The following is a 25,093-nucleotide window of genomic DNA, read 5'->3' as shown; positions in this document are numbered from 1 at the left end:
ATTGACTGAATGGTGAGTAGGCGTCCATGGCCAAATGTATTGCCATATTTGTATTTTCATTTACTTTGAGTATATGTGTGTTTGTTTATCAGTTTATCACATCCTTCGGGGAAAAAAAATCAGAGAGCTATTTTTAAGGCATAAATACATCTAAAGCCAGTCATATCATGTGCATTGTATACCCCAACCCTGCATAGCTATACATACATACATACAGACTCCTCATTCTATTCAAATCATGTGACAATGTATCTTTTCAACTGCTGGCTCCAATTATACATCATGTGAGAGCAGGTGGGGTTCAAAGGTTACATTGGCACATGATTTGAATGGAATTAGGAAGTTGCTCAAGAAAAGCTCCAAACCAGGTAAAGACAGACATAGATGCATTAAAAGCAAGATAATAATAATAATAATAATAATAATAATAATAATAATAATAATAATAATAATAATAATAATAATAATAATAATAATATATAAGAATAAGATCAATCCACATCCCATTGCTGTTCACAGTGAGTGCAAGTAGCTTTGATTCATAGCTTATTTGAGTTTGTACAGTACAGTACACAGAAGAAGCAGTGAAATGCAGTGGCGTGTTAGAGTTTGCATTTTATGCCTTGGCCAAAGCTTTAGATGCTTTGAAATATTTATTTGGATTCATTCCACACAGATCTGATAGTGTGTTTCTTCAATCCCCCAAAAAAAGAGCTTAGCTGAGTAAGCAGATACACACAGCCAGATGCAGTTGCAGTAGCCCAGAACAGCCCAGCTCCAAGAGTACTGAACTGTTTGTGTGAACTGTTTGCCTGTTTCCACCCTACACTGCATCCCCAGGCCTGAGAAGAAACAGTGAGTCTTTTAATAGGCTGGCCTGGGAGTACTGAGGGCAGCATTGACCGCAAAGGGACTGCGTCAGTCTCCCAAACTATTTCCTGTTGCTGCTGCTCCTGCTTTAATACTAAACAGACCTCTCTTTTCTACGTTCCAGTACGAAGCACAAGAAACCCCTCCGTCATCGCATGCTGTAAGGTCCCTGCTCAGAAGACTTCAACAAGATTTAAGGAAAGGAGAGGAGGAAGAGAGGGTATGTTGACAGGTAAGGCACGTCTTCAGTTCTTCTACACTGTAAATGACAGCTTGTTCCTGGAGTTACATACAGTTCATAGTCCCCAGCTGCTGATGTGAGGAATGCTGAAAAATGTGCTGAGCGTCTTGATAGAGTGAAGAAGCAGTGTTAGCTGCCAAAGCTGGGAACTGGGAAAAGTGGCTCTGCATCCCATAAGAAAATTACAACAGCATTGCCAAAAAGCTGGATCGTGCTTCATTTTAAATTCATATGGTAGGATTTGTGGCAAAGTATATTTTTTAGGTAACTGCAGACTTCAGTATCCTAACATGTGTTTTAACATGTAAGTATTGTATTGATTTATGTATTCATGTATTTATTGAAACACATCTTTGTGTTAAAGTATAGGAACGCTGGAGTTCTCAAGTAGTACATGAAGTAGAAAAAAAGTCTGAAATCTACCAACAGACCTTACAACATACTCTCTGTGTGCTTGGAAAGTCATCAGTACACTTGGCTTTTGGCTGAGCATATGGGCAAATGGTTCTGCAATTTTTCATACAGTGTTTCAATAGCATCGCTCATGACTATTCTGTGAAGGCAGCTGCTTCTAAAGACAGCAGAGAAGTGTTACTTTGTAGTTTGAAGCATCTTAGAATCAAAGCCCAGCAGCTATGCTGAAGCACAGAAGGGTGAAGGATTAGGCTTTTTAACACGTGGATATTTAGTAAATCATTTGCTTGAACACAGCAATGCCCGATATGTCAGTACAGTTCTAAGGTTTAACATCACATGATCACCTCAAAAATCATTTCTGAGCCAGTACAAACTCTGATGATTAAATTAACCACACTTCTTCTGAGGCAGGGAATTTTCAGATTCAATTAGTCTGGGACACAAAGGAAACAATTCATACCTTGTATGTGTCTATGTGTGTGTGTGCGTGTGATTCCTTTATTGCTTTACAGTTTGTATACATACACTAGTTAAACAAAAGCATTACTCAAAAATGTTTTCTTCTATCATTAATTAACTCACAAGTTGTTTGTTTCTCTGTTTTATAACATTAAGGTGTAAATGCTTTAAAAATATGCACTTTAGTTTGTTTAGTAGTTGTACCCAAGCATATACGATGAGTGTTAAAAGTATACGTTTCCTGCCATATACTATAGTATGAATTGCAGTGAACTATTAGAAACTATTTGGATTCTTCCATACACTGTTAGAAATGTTGCTTTTCGTGGTATAAAACAACAGTGGCACAGTCCCTTATAAAAGTTTCCCCCATGCTTTTCCCATGGTTATACCATGCATTTACCAAAGCTTACCATGGTTTGCCATCCCTATTTATTTTAGTAAACCGCTAATCCCTGTGTTATGCTTCACTACCCTCTGCTTTGACTAGCCCCTGCACACCAGCCGACAAGCTGAATCTTGTTGAGGTTCATGTCATCGCTTGCAGCTTGATGCACAGACAAATAAATCCATAAAGTCCTTGTTTGAACTTTTTTTTTACACTTTAAACAAGCCAAAACAGCATTATCCCTCTCATCTGGTGTACAGGAATATTCACAGTGTTGGGCTGTTTGGGTGTGTCTCTATGGTAGCAAGAAGTGCCTGAAAAAATCCCCTATCGATAAATAATGGGCTTGTGTGGAAATGGTCAAGAAATCTTATTAGCACTTTTAAAGCTTGAACAGCCTTGCTATACATAATAAATCTTCGTGGAGTGGGGATCTGCCAGCTGCATGTTTGAGTGGAAACTGAGAGGGAATGTGGGCAACATTTCTAACTGAAATGGACTGATTCAAAGGAGGGATACACACCAAACAAATGGATGGAATATGACCGCCACAAACATTGTGTATGGATTTGAAACATTCACTACACTAATGACTGCTAGAAGGTTGGCTCTGCTTCCACATTATGTCGTTTTAAATTTTGCAATGCCATTTTCTGTTTAAATGGGTACTCCTTTGTGAAACATGCATAGTGGACAATCATTAAAGTTGTCTTGATGTTGCATGGCTTGTATCATGTGGACGTTTCTTGCACTAACTTTCCTCCACAGCTTTTCAAGGGGTAATTCGAAGACAGTCAGTGGTTCCATATGTTTCTTTTTAATTAGAATTGTGTTGGAGATTCCTTCACCTTAGCACTTGATTTATTTCTGCATTTGTGGTTTTATTTAGTGCTGTTCCACAGCGGTTAAGAAAGCACAATGTTTGATTTATACTTCCAATACGTTGCCACAGAATTCAAAACAAAAACAAGGGACCTTACTTGGCAGCGATAATTAAGAGCTATCCCAGTTCCTCTGTATTTAAGTAAGAATAGTTAGAGAAGGATAAGTAATAGAGAATGTAGCGCACTAAAAACTAGAAATACAGTAATGTATTTTTTCCTTTCTAAAATTATTTTACTAAAAAAAGGTTCAGAGCAATAATAAATTATGAAGTAAATGTTGAGTGATTAATATGGCAATTATCTCGTTCTCTTTTTGCCTGTAATAACTGTTAATAATTGGTATAACAATCACACAATGATTACTGATAACTGTTACCCGGTTAACACAAGTATAGCAGCAAGGGTTTTATAGTAATTGTGGGATTAAAACTCCTGGTCATTTCCTAAAACAATAATAACTATGCCATGTTGGCTTTGTGAAAGATATTGTACTACAGCTTTTCCTGTGACTTCAGCAGTAATAACAAGGCTTACAGCTGGAAGGAAGTACCCGCCTCTTTCCAGCCTCTGACTGCTTCTCTCACAGTCACAGAAATCTCCACAGACTGCATCCAGTCTGAGTGTCTTGGAGCAGCCAGGAGGAGCGTTTTTGCAGCACATTGCACCCTTCTTCTTTTTGGCAAAAGCTGTCTTTCTGAAGCAACGGATGACATTCCCTGTGGAGTGCAGTCATTTCTAACTTTTACCCATTCTACTGTAGACATCCTGTTCTGTGCTATATGTTTATGGTAAGTGTGCAAAAGTTCTACACCCTCTTGTTGAATTTCTCTTTTCAGTTTTAAGTATCCCTTTAAAAAACTGTTTATGTGCAAACCATCGCTGCAATTTAAACGTTAGCTTGAATGGTACTTTTGTTCTGATAAAAGTTATGAAACTGACAGCATACTCATTTGACTGTTTGACACAAGTGCTGTGAGAGCAGAGAGGCTTGTATAATGATTGCTTTAGTGTTTAAGTTTGCGTTACGTTTATGTAGCTGAACGATAGGAAGGTAATGTCCATGCATATAGAAATGTATGTTTACTGATGCAGTTTTAGTCACTTGGATTAAAGAACAATATCTTGACTATCGTATTGTGATTCTAAAGCCAGCTTGCAGTCAGCCACTGTCAAACGTTTATTAAGTAGTATGTTACTTTTAGCACTTATGTATTTACTATTTATATAAAACCCACTAATTAGAGGGGAGGGTTCAAAAGTCAGAAGTAACACCTGAAAAGCTGTTTATTTTTTTTTATTTTTCCCTCATTGTACCATTTTGATAAAGCTGTGTGGATTACAGACAGTTTAAGAGTGCAATGCTTTACCAGGTGCTGGCAAAAGTGAGAAAAAGATGCCCCAGGCTGCCCTTTGCTTTGAGTCAAAGCTGAGTGACAGTGAGGAATCTGTGTAATAAAAACAAGCATACTCTTCAGATACAAGTACTGTATCATACGAGTCAGCAGAGTAATATAATCTGTGCCTTTCACAAGTATTTAACACACCGCATAGAGTGTTGTTAACCTATGTGATACTGATAATGAAAGCATTTAAAACAAAGACAACATCCTTGCTAGTGCCACACATCATTCTGTCAACACCTTTCTGTGTGTAAAGTTAGGGGTCATGTAGCATGCTGATTAGAACCAAGACACCCTGCAATTATTGTACCAAACAGAACATATTTCAATTGAATTATCACTGAATCACTCTCTGTGTATTAAACAAATAATTTACCAAAGCTCATTTTCCACAAATACATATTAAATCTTTAAAAAGAAGACGCAGTTCCTTTAATTAAATTGCTGTGCAGAGCACCAATGGGGTGCCGTTGCAGATCAAAGCCAATCAGACATCATAATGGGTAGCATGCTGTAGGTATCTAGGCTTAGAGAGTGGGAGGTCAGGAGTCAATCCCTTAGGGATTTGCCTCAGCCATTATTCTAATCTTAAAAGGGCAATTTTGACCAGGCAGGCGTGAAGCCTACCTGGCAACAAGGAGTAGTTTGCCATGGGGGTCCTTCATACCCAAGGTAGAAGCTGACCATGGTAAATTTGTGCATCATTTATGTAGTTTATCATGATCTTCCATTAGCTCCCATTTCATTGGGATTTGAGAGTTGTGTTCAGCTCTCTTTGTAGCTCATGATTGCATCCAATCACAATTCAAGGAGCTTCCAGGCGCATATGTTAGGCATCATCCATCTCGTGTGACCACTTATAGCCAATAATACTATAAAATTTGAGCCTGTGTCACTGTAACAATGCCAGCTGACAGGGTGCAAAGTTTTTAACATGTTTGTCTAGGCTCTAACATGCTTTCAGTATGCTTACCATGGTTCACCGCAGTAATGTTTTTAAGGGTCTAAGTAGTATTTGGCACTGAGAAGGCATCATTTTTGCAAAAGTTTCTTTGGTGAAGTCACATGTTTGGCAGCGTCTCCATCTAGTCTTGGTGAGTAATAGACTTGAACCTCAGGAGAAAGGGCAGTATGCACAGATGGGGCTTTAGTTAGGCTTGCATGCTTAACTGTGAAGTAACCACTGATCTGAGAGGAAAAAGACAACGTTTTTTGAGAGAAAGGGGTAAAGCTCTGATAATGTGCAGGACACATTGGAAAGAACAGCCAAGGCCAGGGAACTTCACATTGCTTTTAAGGGATTTTGGAAGAGAAAATCTCTCAAGTCCCCAGTTGAATTAACATTATCTCTCGATGGGAATTGTAGCTTTGTTTAAATGACAGTAGAGGACTATTTATCTTGATTCAATTTAAATACCCTCCACTGACTATTGTGTCATTATGATGTGTATTATTCCCAATTCTGTAGCACAATTATATCAAAGTTTCAGAGATAGGACACACCCTAAGCCCACCACTGCCTTAGCAACCAAAAAAAAGCAATTTGTGTACCTTCATCTTTAAGACAACACACAAGATAAACATGCGATCTGCATCAAAACTGCATCTTTGATCACTGTCTTTGTTCTAGATCTGTGCACACAGCTCTGCCTGAACATGCAATCAAAATGTCTTTAGAGTTAGATAGTTAAAAGCTGTGTGACGTTGATGTGGAGCGACCCGGAAATCCTCTGCCTGCACGTTTGTTATCTTTTCTGGGTCAAAGGAGTGCTGATTATTTTACCCAGTGCAGATGTAACCCGCTTGGGAGGGACAACATATTGAAATACTCGTGCCAGTGCAATTTGTTTAGGTTGCTGACAAATCTAGTGAAACATTAAACAGCCCGGTGGGGAATTCAAAACTATATACTACAGAAATGTTCTATTAAAAAACATTTAGAAATACTAAAAGAAATATTGTAAATTCAGTGACAAATGTTTGAACTAAAAGTCAATGTTAATTTGAAATATGCAACGAAAGTCATGAATGTTTTGGCTGAGGCCTGCATCGGTACCATAATAATCGTTTGTCTAGTTTTTAGTCTTTAGAGACAGTCGAGAACATTTTGTCAATGACAAAACAGGATTGAAAATGAAGTTTTGTGAATAGGGCCCAGTAGGGTCACTGCTTGTGTATCTGTGCACCCTGTCAGGTACACTGTATAGTTTGTAGTTCTCCACCATTCACTTTGTGCTAAAGCTAAATATTAGTAAATCTGGCACTATGGCACCTAAATATGTATTTTCAAGATTTGCTGTTTGGTTTCAGGAAACAAATAACAGTGGTCGATAATGTCTGCAATCCTAGGGCAAGAGAAAACTTGAACGATGATCCACGGACTGCTCTGTATTCTACCAACACTTCAATTTTGTACCATTAAAAACATGAAATATTATAAAAAGAAGAACTCTATTTTGATGTGCTTGCATTCTCTCATTAATGCATTTCGTTTTTCACTCCAACAGCCCCTGAGGCTATTGCAATCAAACTGTTTTTGGTATGCATCAGCTGGGCTGATAATTGATGATTTCTGTTAACATTCAAGCTGTATCTAATGGGTCTGATTCAACTAGCAGCTGATTAAAGTTGCCTTGAGCAAAGAAGCATGAGTTGCCAATGTGGACTTCAAAAGAAGAACAAGCAACGTTTTTAAACATGCATTTTTCATACGCTTGGTACCGAATCCTGTGGTGTAAAATGTTACAAAATAGCATGTTGGGGGGGGGGGGGGGGGTGGGGGCGGATTGAGTTTGCACAGTATTTGATCAGCCCCTGTTGCTGCAAGGAGTAGCCATTAGTTACGCACCACAACAGGGAGTTAAATGTAAGGACTTAAGAAGGGAGGTGCCTTCACCTGAATCTACCTGCAGAGAGTGGTTTCTGATGCACAGAAGAATGTAATACATTGTCACCAAAGATGGTGAAAGGTTGCAGCTTTCATTGGTTAAAGAGACACAACATTGCACCACTGATTGAGAGACCTGAGGAATGAAAGTTCAGTGTAAGCACGTGGGTAGTGCTAATGCAGATTATGTAGTTGAAATGCATTTTGTAGGGGTTTACACTTGTTTTAATTATGTGTTCCTCTATTTGTTCTGTACTGGTATTGCATGTGTGTAATCTGGGGGCTGGAATGAAATGGGCAGTGGAAATAGATGAGCTGGGAAGGAATGAAGGGGAGGAGGAGGCTGCTAGGGGTGGGAGATGTTGATTCCTGCTAATGGCTTGTCTCGTATGAAAGGGGCTTTTGTACTGCTTGGTGATAACTGTTAGGTTTGATGTTTTCTTGCTGTGTGGATTCTTGACGTTCTGACAGCCCTTTTCACAGAAGGGTAGAGCACATGTACAATTTACTGTCAACATAGCCTATCCATTCTTGACATAACACAGAAGCACAGTATACCAATGGCACTTTGTTCTATCTGCAGATGGATATTTTCTAAGCAGGTTTGGATGATGTCAAACTGACACGTAGTGTAATATAATCTTCCGATTTGGGAATTAAAGAGGAGCTTGAAGTGTGTTTGCTAGCATCTTGAAAACACGTAACACCCAACTCCTGTCCTTGTGTCATTGAAGTCGACATGGATTTTTTTATATAAGTCACGTAATCTTTATTAATGGGTTTTTACTCATGCTATCAGTGGTTCTTCTAACCAACACCAGTCTCCTTACAGCGTTCTCATACTCCCAGTAGCTCACTGCCTTACTGAATCCTTATCAGCCACATCTTCCATGTGTGCTATCTGATCTATTCATGGAGGCATGCACCATTAGTCCCCTGAGCATTGAAAACGGTTTCTTCTCTGGATATGAAGGAGTTACCTCCGTGACACTGTAAAAAGGATACACACGTTTTGTATCCCAATAATGAAAATCCCATTTTATTAATAAAATGAGTGTAAGGTTCGCACATGTGAGAAAGATCAATCATTGGATGACATCATAATAGGCTTTATTACAGATTTTCAGAGATGCAATAAAGTTCTGCAGCCAAAGACAGTAATTTTTGTACATTTTTACAGCAGTGTGATTTATACCACATTGACAGATGTCTGAGTGTCACTGACCTATTTGACTTCTAGTACATCTGCTTCATAATTTATGAGTGAGTGAGCATCATAAATTCTGGCTTTGGCCCTGTTCGTGCCCATACAGTGTGTGTGTGGGGCGGGGGGTGTTGCCTCTAGGAAAGTCAACATGTCGTTTGCTTAGCTGCGGGCTTAACATGGTGTTGACAGTTAGTAAACCGATTATTATTATTATTATTATTATAGCTACATAGATATCAAACTTTAATCAGAGTACCATGATGAATGTTTAATCTTAGGAAAATATGTCAATAACTTCTTGTATGATGCGATTAATCACTACAGTACGCGGTAGTCTTCGGGTGAAAAGATCAGGTTTGTGTAAAACCACAGGCCTTGTTACCCTGGGAGCTCCCCTTCTCCAGCACAACGTTCTGTCTTCCATCTGTTTTCCATTAGCTCCTTACCGCTTCTGCTTGTAGTTTCATGTCTTATGTCACAGAGGTTTCAATGAGTGCAACATTTCTCTCTGGGTAATTTAAAGAACGTAATGTCCAGTGTGTTTTAACACTTTGGATCCGCTGTTGGTGTCCCTTTCTCTGATAGCAAAATAGTGCCTGATGATTTCTAACAAGACGTTGAAAAGGATGTAGGATATACAGCATTCTAAAGGCTTCACCAGGGGTATCTTCTAAGCGCTTTTATTCCTGACATTCTTTGAAGTTTTACCAACTTGTTTTTGAATTATATGCAATGCACTTCCAGTTACGTGGACCTTTTGTATTATTTTTTTTTTTTTTACAGGCAGCTTTAAAATTTGACATAGCAAAAGTAATTGAATCAGTTCAGGTATTTCCATGATTTTATTGCAAACGTTTTACAGAAGGCATCGTTAACTATAATAAAACATGGTAATGTATGGTATAGGGAAGCAAAATAAATTTGCGGAATACGTATGTAGAATTTAGAATCATATAAAATGAATATCATGCTTATGAGTGTGCCACATTTGCTCAGTGGTGTTTGGCAGTACTATGTGCAATAAGGAGGCAGTGTGGTCCAGTGGTTAAAGTCCAGGGCTTGTAACCAGAAGGTCATCGTTTCAAATCCCACCTCTGCCACTCACTGACTCACTGTGTGACCCTTAGCAAGTCAAACCTCCTTGTGCTCCATCCTGCGGATGAGATGTTAAATCAATGTCCTATTGTAAGTGACTCTGTATATAATGCACAGTTCACAGCCTACCTCTGTAAAGCACTTTGTGATGGGGGTCCACTATGAAAAGCGCTATATAAAAATAAAGATATTATTAATACTAAAAGTCCCCTTTGCAGCAAGTAGCATACTGGTGGAATTCTCCCAAAAGACAGTGGGAGAGACATGTGTCATGTATTTATATGGGATTTCCGCTCAAGTACAGAGCTGAGAACTCAGCATACTACCAAAGCTGGCATGTACAATACTTCTAGAGAAACAGCATATTCCATATCATGTAGACATACGTACAGACGTACAGAGAGGAGGTATGGGGAAATAAAAGAGTTGAACAAAACACACAAAACAAACGGGCACAAGGGCCAAACAAACCAGACAGACAAACAATTAAGTGTCGTGCTGGCTAATCCAGCACGTTTTAGCAATTGTTATTGTCTCCTCTCTATCTCCCCGTACCTCCTCTCTGTACACCCAACCCGACTGAGTGACAATGTGCGTCTTGTATGCAGTTGTACCGAGACTCGACTGCTAATCAATCATTCAATTAGAATCTCGGTACAACTGCACATGGATTAATTACGTGTCCTTCCCCGTGCTCACATAGTATTACATTTTAATCAGCACGTGAAGTGATGTGCAACCCTCGTGGCTAAATACAAATATACATTTTATCACTCGTGCTACACAGACCCATTTATATCCCGTGAACCAATGACTATACACCAACATTTAACACACTACATGCAACATATAAACAAACAATATGCACAAGGCGGGGTCACACTGCCACACACATACTCATATGCGGATTACTAAATGCATGTAAACGTACTGAGGGTAAGTCTTTATAGTAAAATCCTGGATTAAAACCTCTTTTGTTAATGAGCCTGTGTCCAGGGCTGGGAATTCTCTAGCTGTAATAAATCTGTAAGGTTGCGCGCACCTCACACTGGCTTAAAAAACTGATGGCATCCACATGCCAGACTCCAGTCCAAGATAAATAATTCCGGTTTCAGTAACAGATACAGGCAGTGAAGTGGCCAGATGCAACAGTAAAAGTGTTGAATTTTTCTCACCTCGGGGAGTTAAGGAGCCTGTTAAAAAATATAACGTGAAATAAAGCACCTTCTTCGGGCAGTTGAAAGTATGTGTAACAAGTAAAACGTTTTTCCATCCAGCAGAATTTAATCCAGAGGACTGTAAAGGACTGTGCAATGTTGCGCTGGTTTGATGGTGTAGCAGTTTACATTTTCAAACAATTTACGGAAAGATTTTAGTTTGACTGTTTGACTAGTGTGTGCTGGAGGTATTAAGACCCGGACCAAGCTTCACACACCGACTTTCTATCTCGTCCTCAGAGATGTAATTCTGCTGCTTAGGAAACAGTGTTTATCCTCAAATGATAATGCTGGGGCATAGGGTTGTCAACTGTCCCTGTTTTCCCTGGATCGTCGTGGTTTTTTTAATTGGTTGTCAATACTATAGTAGCAATATTATCAATGTTTCCTATTGGATGAATAGAGGATTTTCAAAAGAGGTTTTAAACTCTTAATAGCCCCCGTTCCGTACCTCAGAGGTGGCAACCCTTCTGGGGCAGGATACACAAGGTTCAATGAAGGAGAAAATAAATATTGAAAAATGAATCACTTTACAGCAAAACAGAAAACAGAAGATTGTCTAATTAAAGCTTTGACTCACCATCCGTAGGTTTGGCTGCACAGAAATGTTTTGTCTGAGTGTTTTGCTGCACTGGCAGTCACGACAACAGCATATCTGTGGTCTACATGATGCGAAAACTCGTGTGATTGGACGTCAGCAACAGCCTGAGATGTTGGCATGCGATTACAGCTTAGCAACAAGTGTGAGACAAGCAAGTCCTAATATACTAAAACAAATTAATTACATTCTTGTTGTGCAAAAGAAAATGTAAAAAATATAGAACATTGCCACCTTGGTTTTATTGGTCAATCCTAGCAGCTCAGTATGCGACTGGCTGTACATACTTGATATCATCAATGCCTTTCTTCAATGGAAGCAGGCATATCAGCACTCTATGGACTGCCACAGATTTCAAATAAAGAAATACATATTTCAATAACATTTATTTCCTTCACCCCCCCCCCAAAATATGATTGATTGTCAACTCTGAGCTAGTTAAGAGAGGCAATTGAAGTCCGGTTGGAATCAAAATGTTATAAATATCTACCTCTATTTCCAGTGGTAAAGTGTTTAAATATTTCATTTCATTATTGTTAAAGGCCCCCTGGTGCAAGCCAAAGACAGCGTTTGAATAGATTTAGTAGCTGTTTTCAGACGAAATTTGGATGTTTTTCACATTAAACCACGCAACTGCTATTTTGGTTTTGGGAAGACATAAACTCTTGTTAAGCTAATTTCCTTCATAATACCAGGGTTGTATTTATAGTGTTTGTAGCAGTTCCAAACCGAGTATATAAATAAAATGAACCCTGGCACAAGAAAGACAAGAAAAAGGCCAGATATCTATCTGCCAGGAATTCAATTCTTGATATAGATTCCATATGGCTCACAACTTTCACGAGTTCTCACTGAAGAAAAATAAGTTCACTTTTGAAACGTCAGCAGAAACCGAAGACAGGAAGCAATCAGGTAGTTAGTGTTGAGATCATTTATTTCTGTGCTTTTATTATATACGGTACAGCTGTTAACTCTAGAAGAGCGTGGACTGGAAATGCAAACGTGTACGAGGTCAAGCGTCTTCATTGCAAAACAAATTTGACAGATAGAATTGCATTTTACGCTTCCCAAAGTTAAATGCTCTTCAATAGCAATGCAGCAGTTGGTGGTACAACAAAGAAAATGCAATGCTAAGCAAGCCTCCTAAATGTTTCTGCAGTTTCACATAATGTTCACCTAGGAAACTAAGACTAACTGCAGGAGCGGAAGAGACGCCCAGCATGCATTTGTAATCACAGAATCAGTCAATTCCTGGAGGCGGTTTTGCTGACTATTTTTGTGTTAAAGCTCTCCTGTTATGGAAGCGCATTGACATGTTTTAATCGTCGAAATGGTTTTTCACCAGTTCTGAGTGTTTTTAAGGTAGATTCACAGGCATATTTTATTAAATGTTTCTCTACAGTGTTGTGAGGTGTCTGTGAAGAAGTGCTTTATGCATTCTTTTGTTGTTTTTTGCTGATGCTTAAACTAACAAGGACTTTGTTTTCCGTACTGGAAACTGATATATTCAAAAAAAAAAAATGTTTACCCCTTTGGCACATATGGACCATGTGGCAATGTTTAATGGTCAATGGGATGAAATATAATGAAGAGCTAGTATATATTAAGCCTGTTACAAGGGCGCAGTGCCAATGTGACCTCAATAAAGGTCATGTTTGTGGCAGATGAGGGATTTTAACTATTAAAAATGTGTTTCTACTTTTGCATCTGCATTTTTTGTCAGGCATTCCAGAGTGAACTGAACTATGTTTAGCTGGAAAAGGACCGCAGTGTTTTTAAGTATTTATATTTTACCATGAGGAGAAAATACTTTTACCAATATATTCTAAAAAAATTAAATACAGGTAGTGGTCGATCATTGGATTTAATTTCCCTGACACCCTGTAGTCTGCTGTTGTAAGAGATCTCTAAAGTCACAGTTATAGTTAGCATTCTTTGGTAACACTGCATAAAAACAGTTCAAGTGTAATTCCACATGTACATTCTTATTTAAACTCCAATGAAATGCTGGTAAACCAGTAATTGTATCTGTATAATTTAGCTTTTTTCTTGTCTCATAGTGGTACAGTGTAAATGATGAGTTCTTTGTCGAGCCTGAGGAAGTGGAACCGGAAACCATACTGGCTCCAAACCTTTTGGTCTCAGTTTTTGTGCTGGAGACCTCATCCTTTCCTAGCAATGGACGCAGGAAGGAAATGAGGGAATTTATAGAGCAATTTGAGGAAATGAGGTCAATTAGACATTACTGGAGCCCAGCCAAAAACGGGGGAAGTCCTGAACTGCAATATGGAAAAATCAGGAGAAAAGACGCATTCGTGTTTCAGTCTTCGTCAGTGTTTGAATAAACTGCTGCAGCTTCCAGACAAGATGAAGAACATAGCGTGAATGTTTCAAACACTGGGTATGCATGCGTAGACATATTCAATCTTTTATGAGACAGATGATATACCCAAGCTTTCACATCCAGACAGTGATCCTTCCGGTGATAACAAGCGGATGTATCAGTTATTATTCTGTACATTGTGTAAAATATGCAGAAATTGTGACAACATACTGTAACCTATCAATTTGAACAATAAGCCTTTTTTTTAAGTGATCTCATCTCATTGCTTTTTTCATGAGCAAACTTAAAGCTTCAGTATTAAGTCACCATGAAGCTTGCCCTGTGCAAGCAATACAAGGCATGTCTCGGCTGCTCTCCTATGAAATACTGGAAAACTGGATGGTTTGCTGGCAAGGAATCTTCACTAATTTCGCCAAATATACATGCTGCAAAAGTAGCATAATTACTCAATTTAGTTTCTATACTGTACATGTATAGTTTACATGCATAAACATTTGTTGCTGTGAATATGTCCATAGAGACACATCCGTGCAGTGAAATTGCCGCTGATATTTCTTATTTTACAGATATGCAATTAATGAATCTGTAATAGACTTGGGAATGAAGATATGGTTGGGGAATTGTTGTAGGAATCTTTCAAGATCAGACTTTGGGAACGCTAGCAGTAAAACACAGCTGCTTTCCTGACTTTTTTTTTAGTTTTCTCCTTATTATTATTCCAAAGATTAAATGTGTAGACTGTATGTGTATGGCACACCTATGGAAATAATGCATGTTTCACAGTTACCTGTACAGACATTGCAGTCTTATAAACAGCCTGCATCCCCAAAGTGTTTATATCCTTGAAGTTTTACTGTCCATACAAATCATTGTTTGAGAGACTTTCTTCCCTTACTTTATATCAGGATTGCTTTCCAACTTTCTGTTAAGGAACAATGACCATGAAGATCTCCGAAACTACGAAACATATTTATTTAATTAGAGCCAATGAGCCAGAAATGTACATACACTCAATGGAGGTCTTGAGGGCTACATAATAAGGAGAGGGTGTGATGCTATTGCAAAGCAACATCTGTTTGGGACAACTGGGAATTAAGTCATATGGCTAGAATGCCATGAGTGAATAACATTTGTCCATTTGGCTGTTATTTTAGTTAATTATTAAAATGACATTATGTTCTCAGACAATGTCACGTTCATGATACATCATTTTCAAGATATTTGGTAGTCACAAAGTCCATGGAGGGAGTAATTGTCTGGGTACTAACTACTGATTGAAATCTTGTAACTGAAATTCAATGGTCATTTAATTAAGAAAATAATGAACTGTAGAGGACGTGGATGGGGGGCGGGGTATCATTGGGTATAGAATTGTGTGGTTTACGGCTTTTTTTTTTACAAACCTTGCTTGGGTTGCATTTGATAGCTCTTTCTCATATATTGTTGACGTACTTGGAAAAGGTAGGAGGTAGGTTCGAGGTTAGTGTTTAGAGATAAACTGTATGCACAAGGGTTTAGCACACTATATGTTTTTCTCATGATGTATAGGCTTGTCTCTCACTGAGTTCTTCATGAGAAGCTCTTTATAAACTCTCAATCATTAAATATGAATAAACCATAAAAAATCTTAGTCTGGCAGACAGATGTTGCAACAGTAGCGTATTTAGTTTTTTGATCATTGTCAGTCATAAAAAGTCTCCTCTTACCTTAGTTATTGAATCAAGATAATGTAGTTAAAATGTCTGTCTCAACTGAAAATCTCCAGACCTGCAGGGTGGTGGGGAGGGGGGTGGGTTAATCCACAGTGTTTATTTGCAAATATCTAATCACAAAAAGAGAGAGACACAACAGGAAGAGGCCCAATGATCATAGTCGTCATGCCAACGTGTAATGGATCTCTTTGTGCCGAGAAAGAGCTGAAGAGTATTTGCACCATAGAAACTGTCGTTTTGTTAGCTGATTTATGCAGTTATGTGTTCTCAGTGACTGCCAAGAGTCAGCAAGATTGAAGTCTGTGTTGTAAAACAAACGTCTCTGTTAAAACAACAGGGATTCAATCTGGCAAGTTTACAGGACTCAACCGAATTCATTCTACTTTACAAAAGAAATCAACAGCTCTCAGAGTAGGCTCTTCAATAAATAGAATACAGAAAGGACATCTATTTTATATTGCTTTATTTGAGCAGAAACAGTAAAAATGTAATATTAAAAAAAGAGCAAAAATGTTTGAGCAAAAATGAGTTCAGACCCATGTGGGAAGTGAAAAGCAGTACAATTCATATCAGCATCAAAATGACAAAAAAAATGGTTTTACCTTTTTACATATATTTGTAATTAGGAGAACCATAGTTTTTTTGTAATATAGAAACACACTTTGTACAGCCACATCATTTGATAACCATATGGCAGCAAAGCAATTAGAACTGACACCAGAAATGAACTAGACTGATGCTGGATCTTATCTACTGTACAAGACCTTGTTTCACAGCTGGCTCCGGCTGAGCCGTGAAGATATTCAAAGATACAAATCCCTTTTGGAATCGGCAGCTGAGCTGGGATTCAGGACAGGGATTTCCTGGGTTGAACTGCTGTTCAGACGTCTAACCACAAGCCCAGACGCTGCTTCGCCCCTCATCAAAACCTTTGTTTTTGTTTTAACTGTACTTTTGAGTGCAAATGCAACATATTCACTGATCTTATGTCTCTTGCATGCAGTAACATGGTATCCCCTAGAAAACAGGGGTTCACATTTTGCTCAAATTTAAGACTTGTGCCACCGGACAATTACACCACCAGCTTTTAAAAACCAGCCGGTCTGAAAGCACTGAAGCTTTGTCATCATTCATCATCATTTCAAACTAATTCCACTTGACATCTGTGTTGGTTTTCAGCTAAATGAACCCAGAGAGCTACAGAAAAGGGAATTGGAAGTCAGATTCTTCTCACTCCACTGTTTCCTGTCTGAGAATATGATCTTGAAGAGCTGGTGATTTTTCTCCCCCTTTATGGTAACCCTTGTCTGGTAAGTCTTTTCCAACATACAAGCTAAACGCACACTTACACAATAGCATGTTACTAACTTGCTGATTGACTGTTGCTTTGCCCAATAAAGCACGAACAATGTAGCTTTATCATACAGTTTTGTATGACAATATAACACAAACTTTGCATTCAACTTTAGAAAAGCATGCAACGTTCACAAGTTGCATTTCAATATGTAATATCTTTTGCATTTAAAAGGTCTTGCCTTAATACTTAATCTGGCTATTTTGCAGTAGTACAAGTAAGTATTGTTATTATTATTATTATTATTATTATTATTATTATTATTATTATTATTATTATTATTATTGATAATAATAATGACTAATTCATAATCTACAACTCAATAACATACATTCTAAAGTAAAAATAATGAAATGTCAATTATATTACTGGTTTCTACCAATAACAATAAAAAATGGTCAAACTACTGCTATTATAATTCACCATCATAATTGCTTAAACTGACTTCCCATCAGCTGCAATTTCACGGAGTGAATTTGTGAATGATTTCATCGCACTGTGAAAACAATAGTTGTTAGATGAGGCAATGTGACAAACTCCCGAGCAAGCAGTGTAGCCTGGGAATTAACTGGCTAATGAGAGGGGTCTGCCCTGCAGTCAGCTTTCAAAGAGATACAATTATATTGTAATTTACCAGAGGCAGAATTCTGGGTTCATCTCCCCTTTGGTTTGATTACATTAGGGGCTTCATCCAGCTGGAACCTTTCTTACATCCACTGGGGGCAGGTTAATGGTCACTCTGGTGTACCAGCTGTACTTAAAGATGTGTTTTATGAGCCCAGCTGAGGTGGGAATGTTTAAAGAGAGTCACCAGGACATGACGAGTGAAAGAGAAAATGATAAACAAAGTGAATCGAAACAAGAAGAAGAATATATTAGTCATGTGATGACTGCAATATTTCATACCCGTTCCAAGCTGCTCTTTAACCTGTCTTCTGAGATTGTTACGACTGTAAGTCGCCCTGGATAAGGGCGTCTGCTAAGAAATAAATAATAATAATAATTGTTTTTGTGACCTACTGTGACAACTTTGCCTGGTAAACAATGGAAATATAAATTCCCAGAAGCTCAAAGAGCTCTCCATGGGTCTTTTTGAAGCATTAAGATCCACGTCTAAGATTTGGCATTGATCCCCAATGTCAACCTCTGACCCCTTATTCTTTTCCACCACATATGATCTGCAAATAATGCACCACCACACTATCCGCAGTGAACTGTCCCACCCCAGCAGACATCTAAAAATGCTTTTCCTCTTTATGTGAAACCTCCAGTCATGCAGTTTCTGTGGGAAAGTTATTATCAGAATAGCAATGTCAGGCCTGCAACAACAAAAATGGGAGGGACCACAACACATGGGTCCGTCGTAGGCCTGAGTTTAGAGTGTGCAGTATGCCGGGCTCTCTGAAAGCATAACAATGACACTGCTGCTATTTGTGTTTCCCACTGTTCTACTCGCTGGTAGGAAAACAAACCACGTTTACTGCTCGTAAACATGGTCTGCTGTTTAGTAGAAAGGCGGTCGCGTTGGAAAGCATTGGGAACGTTGTATGCCAGAGGGTCATGTTCTCACTTGCTCTCCTGCAGGCTGAAAGAGCACATTGGGTTTTTTGTCTGTTGCTTCAGCATGCTAATTAAAATCTGACACATGAAAGATTTCTCCAGCGATGTTTAGTGCTTGCGAGAGGTTCAAGTGCAACGTAAGGAATGGTAGTTTTGCCGGGTGTGAAAAGAGCCAATTCAAGCAGCTAGATGAATAATGGTTTATTGGGATCAAACTACTAGAAACATAAGATCGATACAGCTATCAGCCACACGTTTTTAGAGCAGGGGTGTCTAATCACTGTCCTGGAAGGCCATTCCACTCCAGGTTTAACAGGTAAAATTAACTAATTAACTATTTTAAGAGTCTGTATGGTGGTTTAATTGGTTCAATTAAAAAAATGTAGGACAGGGTTGGAGCAAAGACCAGGATACTCTTGTTTTAGAGTTTTTAGAATCAGAGATTTTGTTTTTAAAAATATGAATAATGGTTTATTAATATTTTCAGCAGCTAAAGACCACAAGGGGTAAAAACAGTTTTGAAGCTCTTTTTATGTTTTTATTTTATTTTCTGAAAAGGGTTTTAAAATCTGGGCTCTAAGAATGAGATGTCTCTAGCGTTCAGTAGACCTAAACAGTACCACAGCACACAGCTGTAGACAAATGTTGTGAACAGTCAAGGAACCAGTCATTTAACTAAGAAAATAAATCGCAATCCTTATAAGCGGAACTGTGTGGGGAACTACGTAATAATGTGTATGTATTGTATGTGTGCGGGGGGTGGTGATGGTGGTGGTTGGGGGGGGGGGGGGGGGGGTCAGGGATAGTCAACACTATAGAAGAGTCTAAAATAAACTTAATAAGAAACATTTCTATATAGCTCTACTGTCTGGTGAGTAAAGTTATAAATGAAGTTTACATGCAGTCCATCACTACACCTCTCTTCAGTGTTTGACCCTGGCAGGGAAACAAGTAGTTGGTTCAGACCAGCAGATTTAAACACATGGTCAGGGACCTGAGGCTCCTCTCAATGCTGCAATATAACGTTCCGATTGTTTTTGCAGGTGCAAAGAATCCATTCCTGAACAGGACACAGCAAGATGGACGTCAAGAAGAAAGAGATGGATCTGCTCAGCAACAGCATTGCTGCTTACGCTCACATTAAAGGTGCCTGTCTGTGCAGACTGAACCGGAAGTGCAGGCTAACTGACTAGTAACTGAAGATATATTGAGTATTCCTTAATAACGCCTAGTCCTGTATCAACTGTGCTGCCTGAAGAATATGGAAGCCAAAAGGACAGGCCTAGTTGAATGGAATTATTTTATATATTATTATTTTCCCTCTACAATATTTTAATTCTGACACTTCTTTGACCTTGTCAAATCTAATTGTGGCTTTTTTTTATGAATATCATAGAGGGGATCTGTAAAATCTGTACAGGGCATCTATCTATCTACCTGTATGAGGTCCTTAATAATGGTATGATGTTAGAGCTATAGGCTGAAGCACATCATAACATCTTGTATTAAATCTTAGAACATGCTGATATCATAAACTCATAATTTGTGTTGGTGTTTTGCAGTACTAGGGTTCTTTGGGGATTGAGTGGGAAACTATTAGAGGCTGGAAATGAACAAATATTGTCATGAGACATGTATAGACCCTCAACAAGAACGCTTTTATTCTATAAATGTATGTACAGTTATTAGGAACCTAACACACCTTAACATTAATAAAATAGTGGATGTTATATTAGGGGATACATTCCTAACAATACATATTTGATGCTCTGATGTGATCTAGTAGTCGTTAACCTAATGCTTTATTACTATTTACCCCATCATTTTAACCTGTATAACATTGAATGTGTCCGTCCTTTCTGCAGAGAATCCAGAAAGCATTGGACTCTATTTTGTCATCGGGGTGTGCTTCGGCTTGATTTTAACCCTTTGCCTGCTTGTGATCCGGATCTCCTGTAAGCCACGGACCAAGCCACGGGCCGAGCCAGTCCCGGCGAAGAAAGCTCTGAGGGACTTCAGCGAGGAAGAGGAGGACGACGAGAGCGAGGAAGACGAGACTGACGCTCCCAACCCCACCACTGAGATCACCATGGGCAACCACAGCCAGTCGGACGGGACGCTGAGCATGAATGTGTTCACGTCGGCCGAGGAGCTCGAGAGAGCCCAGCGGCTGGAGGAGAGGGAGCGCATCATCAGGGAGATCTGGAGGAATGGGCAGCCCGATATCCTGGGCACTGGCACGGGCACCGTGGGCAGGGTGCAGTACTATTAACTCCTCAATTAGCCTTCACTTGATTTTGCACTGCCTTTAGGCTTAGTGAAGGAGCTGATTTAAAGTGTCATTTTTTGTGAGAGTTGTTTGTCAGAAACTAGGATCCAAAGTTGGCTTGTTAGTACGAAGTTCCATGCCAAATAATCGACAATATTGAACGCCTTGAATTTCTGCCTTCAAATGGAAAGCACATCATACTTTTCTATTGTTTTGTTGCATTTTTCTGTAAGCCTGGCCCATGTTAAGTGCCTCAACGTCAACATCACGTGCAATAAGTACAACACTCTTGTAATCACATTGGAAAGGAATGTATTTTAACAGCTATTTTTTGTATTTTATATGAAGTTCAAAGCACGGTTATATCAGGGCTACTACAGCAGAATATAAAAAAATGTTTCTGCGCCTCATCCTACAGGTGCCCATTTCTCCTGATAAGGTTTCAGATTCTTCTGGTGGATACTTTTCTCTTTGTTTCAGATAAGCAAATAACTCACAAGCATCACAATGGAATCCCAGACAAAGGGTTCTGATAGAACCCCCAGTGTTTACGAAAGGTGCAGGGCAATAGACAATAGACCTTTTTCAGTGTTCCCAGGGTTGACTGTGAGGATGGCTTTATTTTGTTTTGGAAGTGCAATGATAATATCTCAGTTCATCAGCACTGTAACAGACAGTCAGGCTTCAAATAAACAATCCGTTTCCATGAGCCGTGGGGCTTCTGTTCAAACAAACACCAGCTGGGACTTTTAAACTCAACAGACATTCACCCAGATGATATTTCAATGTGTATGCCACAAAAGAAAACATTGCTTGGTCTGCGTAGGACTGGAATGAGATGGAACTTTATATTATTCAAGGGCTTACTACAGAAAAAAAATAACTTTCTCAAGACTAGAGGGTATTATTAGATACTTCTTGTGTGTCTCTGTAATCCTTACAGAAGCTTGCTGCCTTTCACACACAAATTCAAAAATGTTTTCCCGAGTGGCGTAGTCGTGTTTTTGGCTACAGCTTTATTGACCAGTCTGATTCTGTTGTTGGAAGAGCCCAGCTGCACAGTCTGTTGTTATCCCATTAGGTTGTATGTTAAGTATAACATATAGTTTAGGGGTGACCAGTAAGTGGCTGATATCTTTACATATCACAATGAAGTAGCTGTAACATTAAACGTCTGACATGAGGTTCAATATCTTAGAACAGATCTAAATGTTGCCATAGTTTAAAATCACTAAATAATGGAACCTTCCTGGATCAGACACTTGCTTTAACTGGGTTTCAATTGCTCTTAAACGTGGCAGATATGAATACGCCACTGTCTAAACCTTCAACCGTTTAAATGTTGTAACTTTAATTACAAATATACTCTAAAGAGACTCACATACAAAGTCCCCACAGTTTTGACCAATTGAACAGACCCCACTGTTAGTGTTCATAATCTTGGCACACAAAGGGCCTTATTTGAGCATATCATTAATAAAGATACAACCCAAAACTTGAAATCTGGTCCGAGATCCTAAATAATTGTATTGAATTGCATGCATTGCCTCAGGCCCACTGCGGACCAATCCAGCCAGTAATCCCCGGTAATTTGTTCTTATTGCTTAATAATTCCCTGACCAATAAATGGTATTGTTCTGTTTTACGTTTCACGAGGGGCTGACTTCAACATCAAATTCATTCCAGATTTTAGGTGACTAATTGTTTTTATTACATTGTTTGATTCAATGATTCAAGCTTTTTGTGGTTGCAACAAGAAAGAGATTTTATTTAGTTGGTATTGAAAAAATGGAAAAGAAAACCACAGCATGGATCCTAAAATGTTTTGCAGTCAGGCAATTCTAACAATCCCTAAACTAGCAAATACCAGGGGAGACCATTGCACCTACTGCTTTCATGACATTCAGAATTATGATATGCATCCGTGTTCAAAGTAAACTGCTGTTATGAGAGAAGCTAACACATAGATATACAGTAGATGAGCTTCACTGCTATACATTATTGTAGGTGGTATTTTAATGATTAAATATGCCTCCTGTTGACATAATTAGAGAAACCACAACAATTTTGTTCAAAAAACGCCTATACTAATAAATTAAGTACTATACAAGTACTAAGTGGTAAAATAGCAATACCTGTGTACATACAAGTACTATTGTTTAAATATACTTCTATCTCTCTCAATGTTTATCACTAAACTGGTTACATTCCTTGTGTGTTATTGGCAGTCCTGCTAATTCAACGATGACAGCATCATCAGCCCCAGAGGTTTGGGAGGGTAGGGGATGGAGGTCACACTGTATGTCATTTGAATCAATATTCTACAGCATACAGTAAGCTTTTGTGCATTTTATCTGTGCCTTACAATATGCCATTATTATGCAGCTAAGATACTGTACCATCATGGGACAATTAATAAAGCATACTGGTATGCAGGTTGGAGTAATGTACTAAAATCAAAATGTATTTTCTACTGCACATTTTTCAACATCATGTTGAGCTTGTTGCTTGCAAATACAGTTGTTAATTGTTTTCTCATCTCCTGCAGTTGAAAACAAAAGCAGGGTAGTATTTAAAATGAAACAAGCAGCTATTAAATAAAACATCTGTCAAATTGTATTACTGAAGTTTCTTTTCAGTACCTTGCTACCCTTATGACTGAGGGTTTGAAGCTATAAATAAACAAATTAGGAAACTGTTAAAAATATTACTAATAAAGTTATTTGCATGTCCTACATTTAGGATCCCTGTCAAACCTCATAAAAGCAATACTGTACAGAGCATGTTTTGTATGTAATTGTTTCATTACTAACTCTAGGCATGAAAGTTTTCAGAATTCTTCACAAAGCACAATTAATACAAAGCAAAGCTGTGTTGGTAAAAGACGCTATGCTCAATCAATAGCTAGAAAGAGTCAGTGATGTTTTTTTTATATAGCTTTTGGGGTGCTATCATGATGTACAATGTATGTCATGCAACTGTGAAAATAAATTGTACTGTTGCCCTCCAGTTCTGCTGACATTCAGTGTAGAGTTCTAGATTTTAATGAGAAATAATTAGTCTTAAGACTGCTCAAAATCATCCATTGGGCGGAATATAGTTTGCATAATCAGTGTGTGACAGAGAAAGAGTGAATTAGCAGTGACATATTACTGGCACTGTGATCTGAATATATCGAAATACACATTCTTCACTCAGCATACACATGTTTTGCATTCCCTAAAAGAAACGTCTTAATGAAAAGAAGCTCTCTAATAGTTTTTTTAGCAGTCTAAGGACACACTGATGGAAAGCACAGTAGCCTGTTTCTTGTAAGCACAGTTATTTTCCAGTGCTTAAATTCAGAAACTTATCTGTAATAACTGCACATGTTAACTTTCTAGGATCATAATTTATAAAAGGTTGCGTCATGCAACACTTTTTACCTAAGAGATGTAAATATTTATAGAAATGTGTATTATCATCAGTATTACTACCTTTCTAGATTATGTATCGTGGTTCTTGAATATTACAGTAAATCAAGTATGAACTTTTTTTATTCCAAATAAAGAGAAACTTTGTAAAGCCCTTTAACTGGTACTGGTGTTTGTAAATATTTATTAGGAGGTCAAATTCTAAGAAACTAAGGGCCACCTTTTCAAAGCATTTATTCTCAGTTTTGTAACAGTTACATGGAATTGAGTTTAAATTTAAATTCAATTCAGTAATTATTGCCCATTGCACAATAATTATTTTGACCTTCATCAGTGTAATTACTATGTAAATAGCCTTGGACTGGAATTCATTTTCTAGGTCACTGGTTTCACATAAGTAGCAAATCATTATTATAGCTAAGAGCAATCGTGTGTTCTTAAAGTTATGGGAATGTGGCCAAGTACACACATCTGGGCATGGGAAAGGGCCATTAAAAGCTTATTCCCTACCCAATTGTAAGTAATCATAAGGGTTTGAACGCTCAAACGTTTGCTGTACTCACACAGAACAATATCTCTCTATAAGTCCAGGCTTGAAGTGTGAGTAAGCCAGTTTGATTTTACAGTGAATATGACATTTCTTTTTTAAATTGTTTTCTTAAGGTCTCTGGGAGCATTAGGCAAACCTAACAGTTACCATTATCAATGCGTCTCAGGATTGTGTAGAATCTTCCACTCCCACCACAACCCCAATGGAGGTTGCCATAGAAACCAGTTC

At 38.4% G+C, this 25,093-nt stretch overlaps 1 protein-coding gene across 5 annotated transcripts in view; it reads left to right on the top strand.

Annotated features, from left to right (window-relative positions):
* LOC117414166 (protein eva-1 homolog B-like) overlaps window positions 1-24,469 on the top strand; it is a 30,620-nt gene extending 6,151 nt beyond the window's left edge. Inside the window, exons 1-5 of one of the 5 annotated variants that reach the window (XM_058997468.1) lie at window positions 748-855; window positions 995-1,102; window positions 16,899-17,029; window positions 19,677-19,779; window positions 20,499-24,469. In XM_058997468.1, the coding sequence (XP_058853451.1) occupies window positions 19,713-19,779; window positions 20,499-20,905 (474 nt within the window). In that variant the 5' untranslated portion in view covers window positions 748-855; window positions 995-1,102; window positions 16,899-17,029; window positions 19,677-19,712 and the 3' untranslated portion in view covers window positions 20,906-24,469. Of the gene's footprint in view, window positions 1-747; window positions 856-905; window positions 1,103-3,856; window positions 4,048-16,898; window positions 17,030-19,676; window positions 19,780-20,498 lie in introns of those variants that run through there. The other 4 variants (XM_034908730.2, XM_034908731.2, XM_034908732.2 and 1 more) reach the window with 4 other exon arrangements.
* Window positions 24,470-25,093: the final 624 nt, after the last annotated feature.

The sequence above is a fragment of the Acipenser ruthenus genome, chromosome 23, assembly GCF_902713425.1.
Source record: "Acipenser ruthenus chromosome 23, fAciRut3.2 maternal haplotype, whole genome shotgun sequence".
Classification (NCBI taxonomy): domain Eukaryota; kingdom Metazoa; phylum Chordata; class Actinopteri; order Acipenseriformes; family Acipenseridae; genus Acipenser; species Acipenser ruthenus.
This window is presented reverse-complemented; position numbering and strand designations above follow the sequence as displayed.